The sequence below is a fragment of the Microtus ochrogaster genome, unplaced genomic scaffold (assembly GCF_000317375.1).
Source record: "Microtus ochrogaster isolate Prairie Vole_2 unplaced genomic scaffold, MicOch1.0 UNK68, whole genome shotgun sequence".
In the NCBI taxonomy this organism is placed as follows: domain Eukaryota; kingdom Metazoa; phylum Chordata; class Mammalia; order Rodentia; family Cricetidae; genus Microtus; species Microtus ochrogaster.
In genome coordinates, this window is record NW_004949166.1 from 1,696,737 (window position 1) to 1,702,801 (window position 6,065).

Genomic DNA, 6,065 nt, shown 5'->3' on the forward strand with positions numbered 1-6,065 from the left:
CGCCTGCCTCTGCCTCCCGAGTGCTGGGATTAAAGGCGTGCGCCACCATCGCCCGGCTTGGTGCTACTTTTTACTGAGCCTTGGAAACCTGAAGGAGGAGCAGTTTGAGGGAAGAGACAATTATTCTGCCTTAGACATGCTAGCTTTCAGATCTCTACTGACGTTTCCAGTAAGACGTATTTTAGTGCATCGTGGACTGTACTCTTACCCTCCTGGCTAGACCTAGATCACTTAAGGGCATGATCTGCCAAGTGCAGAATAAGATGCCTTATCTCATATGTAATTCAAAATAAAATAAACATTAAATGTGAAAACCCCACATTGAGTTGTGGATGTAGCTCATCAGTAGGTCTTTTGATTGCCTTAGGTTAAGCCTGGAGTTCAATCCACAAAATTACACACAAAACCTGAATTACCATGTTGCTGTCATTAATGACTTCTATATTTTCTGAATGCAAAATTCTGGATAATTTAATTCAATATGAATTTTCCCAGTCTTTGAAAAATGGTCTCGTAGGTAGCCCTGGGTGGCTTGAAACTTTCTGTATAGGCCATATGGGCCTGAAATTGTGAAATGTGAATTGATTTTTTCCTTTTTTAAAAAATTTATTTATTTAATGTGCACTAGGGTTTTGCCTATATATACTCTGTGTCAAGGTATTGGATCCTCTGGAACTGGAGTTATAGACAGTTGTGAGTTGTCATGTGGGTGCTAGGACTTGAACCCAAGTCCTCTGGAAGAGCAGCCAGTGCTCTTAACTGCTGAGTCCCTTGAATTGATTTTCTTGTCTGCTTCCCAAGTGTGCTAGTACCTCTGGCCTAAACTTTTTTTTTTTTTTTTGGAGAAAGGGTCTAATGTAGTCCATGTTGGTCACCAACTCTCTAGGAGGATGACCTTAAACTTCCTATTGAATGTCCGTCCTTCACCACTTGAGTGTTACTGTGGTAGGGATCACACCCAGGGTTTCGTTGCTAGCTAGACAGCACTACCAACCGACCCACATCTCCAGCCTCTAAACAGAAACTTTAATGAGTATCTAGCTAGTGCTCCAGGTATATACTTCTTGGTAATGTAGCCTGGAGGCAGTTCCTCTGTGTATCTGCAACATAGAAAAGATATACATATATGTATTATATATATGTGTATACATCTATCATCTATCTATCTATCATCTATCTATCATCTCTTTTTTCTTTCTTTTTGTTTTTTGTTTTTTTGAGATCGGGTTTCTCTGTAGCTTTGGAGCCTGTCTTGGAACTAGCTCTTGTAGAACAGGTTGGCCTCGAACTCACAGAGATCCGTCTGCTTCTGCCTCCCGAGTGCTGGGATTAAAGGCTGAACGCGCCATCTATCTCATCTCTATCTCTGTCCCTATCTCTATCCATATCTGTCCCCAGTTGTCTTCTGCTGACCCATTCAGCAACCTTGGTATTCTGCCACCGAATCACTCAAGTAACTGCATGGTCAAAGGAATTCAGAAACCCTGGGATCCAGGACCTGACATGACTCAATGACAGTCAGTTTAACTCCTGGGGTCAGGAGATTTCAGTAACTTCGGAATATGTCCACTTTGTGACCACAAAAATCTAGTGATTCACAAGTCTCTGTAGCTTTTCTCCCAGGATCCGAGTGGAGAGACATAAGACCAAAGTCCAGGGGTCCAGGGTCAAAGGGTTCCCTGAGAACCGACATCTGAAAGGTTTAAGACGGGGCAAAGTGACCACAGGCAACTAACCTTGCAGAGAGCGCCACTTAGAGGCCTCTCGGAGCTGGTCGCAACCACCGCCGCTCTGCTCTCTGGATTTTGATTGGCGGGTCCTCAGAAGCGTGGACCAATTAAAAGCCTCTTGGTGTCTCCAGCCCCCTCCCAGCTACCGCTCCACAACGATCCAATAGCAGTGCAGGAGGAGCGCGCGCGCGCGCAGACCATTGGCTGCTGCTAGAGGGCGCTGTCAGAGCCGGATTGGCCGGGCTTGAGGACGGAAGCGTAGAGGTCCGGAGCGGCTGGAACCCGGCCGGCTGTCGCGATGCGGGGCGCGAGCCGTGGCGGAGTAGCGGGGACACTGTTGGCACTGCTGCTGGCGCTCTCGGTGAGGAGCGGTGGCGCGTCCAAGGCCAGCGCCGGGCTCGTGACCTGCGGGTCCGTGCTGAAGCTGCTGAACACCCACCACAAAGTGCGGCTGCACTCCCACGACATCAAATACGGATCCGGTGCGCGGGAGTGGTGACTGGGACCGCCAGCGGGGCGGAGGGTTAGAGACCAGGTGGTCCTAGTGGGGTCTGTGGGCTGTCAAGAAGCAGGGTAGTTGCGACTCTAGACTCGCTTTTCAGGGTCATGGGAGGCAAGCCCGGGGGATTGAGGATGTGGAGGGTCCATTGGGACTTGGGGGTTCGGCGGGGGACTGGGCTGCGGTGAGCCCTTGGGGTGCCTGTCATTAGTGGGGACTGTGGGAGAGGAACGTTTTAGGGTTCAAGGAGAGGATCCGGAGATCTGCCATTGACAGAGACCACGGGGTGGGCTGTCCCTCTTCAGGCAGCGGCCAACAGTCGGTAACCGGCGTGGAGGCTTCTGACGATGCCAATAGTTACTGGCGGATTCGCGGCGGCTCCGAGGGCGGGTGCCCGCGCGGGCTCCCAGTGCGTTGTGGGCAAGCAGTGCGGCTCACGCACGTGCTCACCGGCAAGAACCTGCACACACACCACTTCCCATCGCCTCTGTCCAACAACCAGGCAAGCCCCTCTCCTAACCCCGCCGATGCTGCGCGGGCAGGAACCCTAGCTATAGCGGGAGCGATGTAGGGGAGGGGCCCGAAAGGTGACTCAGTCTTCAGCTGCTGTGAAATGGGAGTTTTCTATTTAGAAGTTTATGAAGCTCCCGCTCTGTGTCCTGTCTCTAGGAACTTTCACAGCAGAGTTAGAAGGACTGAGAGAAGTCAGTGCAATTAGCTCCTATTTGGACACAGAGGGACTGACGCAGCTGATAAGTAGTAGGACTCGGAAGGGAGGAGGAACTCAGGCTGGGGCTGAAAGAGACTAGGAGCTTCCCCCAGCCCTTTCCCTCTGTGGAATAGCACCTGCTAAAGAGTGTGGGGGGGGGGGCGGGGGTATCCCTGTACCTGGTCTGGGAGGAGCATGAGAAGGAACTGACAGTGCTTTGGGAAAGTTTCTGGGGGCATATATTGGTGATAGGGAGCTGGGCCACCAGTCTGGGAGCTTGGGGGACTTGCCTTCACTAGGTTAGCACAGGAGCCCATGGAGAGGAGGTCTTAGCTCCAGGGACCAGTAGGCACTACATAGACTGATACATGTGCCGAGCAGTGGTGGTACCCCCCCTTTAGTTCCAGCACTCAGGAGACAGAGGTAGGCGGGTTCCTGACTTCTAAGACAGCCTTGTCTACAGAGTGAGTTCCAGGACAGCCAGGGCTACACAGAGAAATCCTATCTAACAAAACAAGAACAAAAAAGGATGCTCTGTGCATCTAAAGAAACCTTCAATGAAATGGAAATCTTTGTTTTTTGAGACCAGCTCTCTGTAGAGAGAGCTACATGTAGATAGCCCTGGCTGTCCTGGAACTCACTCTGAAGATTAGGCAGGCCTCAAACACCCAGAGATCTGCCCGCCTCTGCCTCCTGAGTGCTGGACTTGAAGGCGTGTGCCACACCATACCTGGCTAGAGTGTGACTCTTGATGTCCCCTTTCACAGCTGTGGATGCTGAAGGTCAGGGAAAGGATCAGAGGCCCAGGATACTAGGTACAAGTATTACTGCTAGCCATGCAGCTCAGGGGACTCTGCCCTCTGTGTGACTGTCCTCCATGCTTTCCACTCTCAGGAGGTGAGTGCTTTCGGGGAAGACGGTGAGGGTGATGACCTGGACCTGTGGACAGTACGATGTTCTGGGCAACATTGGGAGCGTGAGGCCAGCGTGCGTTTCCAGCATGTGGGCACGTCTGTGTTCCTGTCGGTCACTGGTGAGCAGTATGGTAACCCCATTCGTGGACAGCACGAGGTGCACGGCATGTCCAGCGCCAATGCTCACAACACATGGAAGGCCATGGAAGGCATCTTCATCAAGCCTGGAGCAGATCTCTCTATGGGTCATGATGAACTCTGAGAGCTGATGGGAAAGGGGAGGGGGCTGGGTAGGGTTTCTGCAGGGCCACTTTGTCTAAGACTTTGTTTGCAGGGCCCTCAAGTGCCTTTATGATTAAAGAATGTTGGTTTGTGATTATATTTGCTGTAACCCCAGCGATGGTCTGGAGGTACCAGTCATATCTGTCCAAGTTACCATCTCAATCTCACCTGTCTCTGGGTACGTGTACCTGTTCAAACTTTTTTTTTTTTTAAATGAGATAGTCTCACTGTGAGCCCTGGCTGGCCTGAAATTCACAGAGATCCACCTGCCCCTGCCTCCTGAGTGCTGGGATTAAAGGCGTGCGCCACCACAACTGTTTTTAGAAATCATTTTTTATTACTAGTGTGAGTGCATGTGCTGTGTGTATGTTGTTACCTGTGCCTCACTGCATGCATGGAAGTCAGAGACCAACTCTGTCCAGCTGATTCTCATCTTCTACCTTTATGTTGGTTCCAGAGCTCAAACTCAGGTCGCCAGGATTGTGTAGCACACGCTTTGACTGCGGAGCGCTCTCAGGGGCCCCAAACCCTTTCATGATGCATTATAATGCTGCCCTGAAGAGTCATCTATCTACCCTACAGTGACCTCCTAGCTATGGACGTCAGTTCCCAGGACTTGAACTTAGGCAAGTTTTCTCTTGAGGGGCGTTGGCCCCAGGGTCCCTGCTATCTGGCATGGGGCTCAAGCTCTCCAGTCTTCTCGTTCTTTGCTCTCAGGACCCCACTCTTCAGGTGGTTGCAGCAGTCTTGAGATTTTGCACTCTTTTGATCCCAGTACTTGGGAGGCAGAGGAGTCTCTGTGAGTTCAAGGCCAGCCTGATCTACAAAGGGAGTTCTGGGACAGCCAGATACACACACACACGCGCACACACACACACACACACACACACACACACACACACACACACACACATGCACACACAGAGAGAGAGAGAAAGAGAGAGAGAGATTTATCTTTGACCGAAGGCCAGTTGCAGATTTTGCCTATCTACTGGAGAGTAATAACTCAGGCTTTCCCAGGGACCTAGAGAGGAAAGAACTAAGGCTGAAGAGATGGCTCGGGAGTTAAGAGCATGGTCTGCCCTTTCGGAGAACTGGCACCCAGTTGTGTCAGGTGGCTCATAACCTGTAGCTCCAGTGTTAAGGGGGTTTCTCACGCCCCTCACCTCTGTGGGCATTTGCAGACATGTTCACAAACTGAGACACATGTAATTTTATTTTATTTCATTATTATTATTATTTTTTTTTTTTTGGTTTTTCGAGACAGGGTTTCTTTTTTTTTTTTTTTTTTGTTTTTCGAGACAGGGTTTCTCTGTAGCTTTTGGAGCCTGTCCTGGAACTAGCTCCTGTAGACCAGGCTGGTCTCGAACTCACAGAGATCCTCCTGCCTCTGCCTCCCGAGTGCTGGGATTAAAGGCGTGCGCCACCACCGCCCCGCTCGAGACAGGGTTTCTCTGTGGTTTTGGAGCCTGTCCTGGAACTAGCTCCTGTAGACCAGGCTGGTCTCGAACTAACAGAGATCCTCCTGCCTCTGCCTCCCAAGTGCTGGGATTAAAGGCGTGCGCCACCACCGCCTGGCTGATACATGTAATTTTAAAACAGAGTGAGAAGAATACCTCCAAAGACATCTCAAGGGAAGACAACTCCAAAAACAAAACAAAACCAAAAAACTGTGTATAGAACTCTGAAGAGGTACAATGTGGGCAGTCAGGGTACTACAATTTAAAGGCACAGCCGGGCGGTGTAGGGAAAGTGTTGATTTCCTGAAAGCCAGAAAACGTCCCAAGAGACTGGGATGACAGTGGTTAGAAGAGACTTGGAATACGGCGGGGAGAGCAGAAAGCACATGGATTTGAGAAATCGACTGACTTTATTTTTGGTTTCTCGAGACAGGGTTTCTCTGTGTATCTTGGGCTGTCCTGGAACTCACT

The 6,065-nt window shown here is 50.5% G+C and overlaps 1 protein-coding gene across 1 annotated transcript; it reads left to right on the forward strand.

Moving 5' to 3' along the window:
• The first annotated feature begins 1,977 nt into the window (after nt 1–1,977).
• On the forward strand, nt 1,978–4,393 carry Sdf2l1 (stromal cell derived factor 2 like 1). Its single transcript, XM_005370004.2, has 3 exons — nt 1,978–2,212; nt 2,535–2,731; nt 3,833–4,393. Exons 1-3 carry the CDS (start codon nt 2,029–2,031, stop codon nt 4,112–4,114), a joined length of 663 nt encoding a protein of 220 aa, XP_005370061.1. The 5' UTR covers nt 1,978–2,028; the 3' UTR covers nt 4,115–4,393.
• The last annotated feature ends 1,672 nt before the right edge of the window (nt 4,394–6,065 follow it).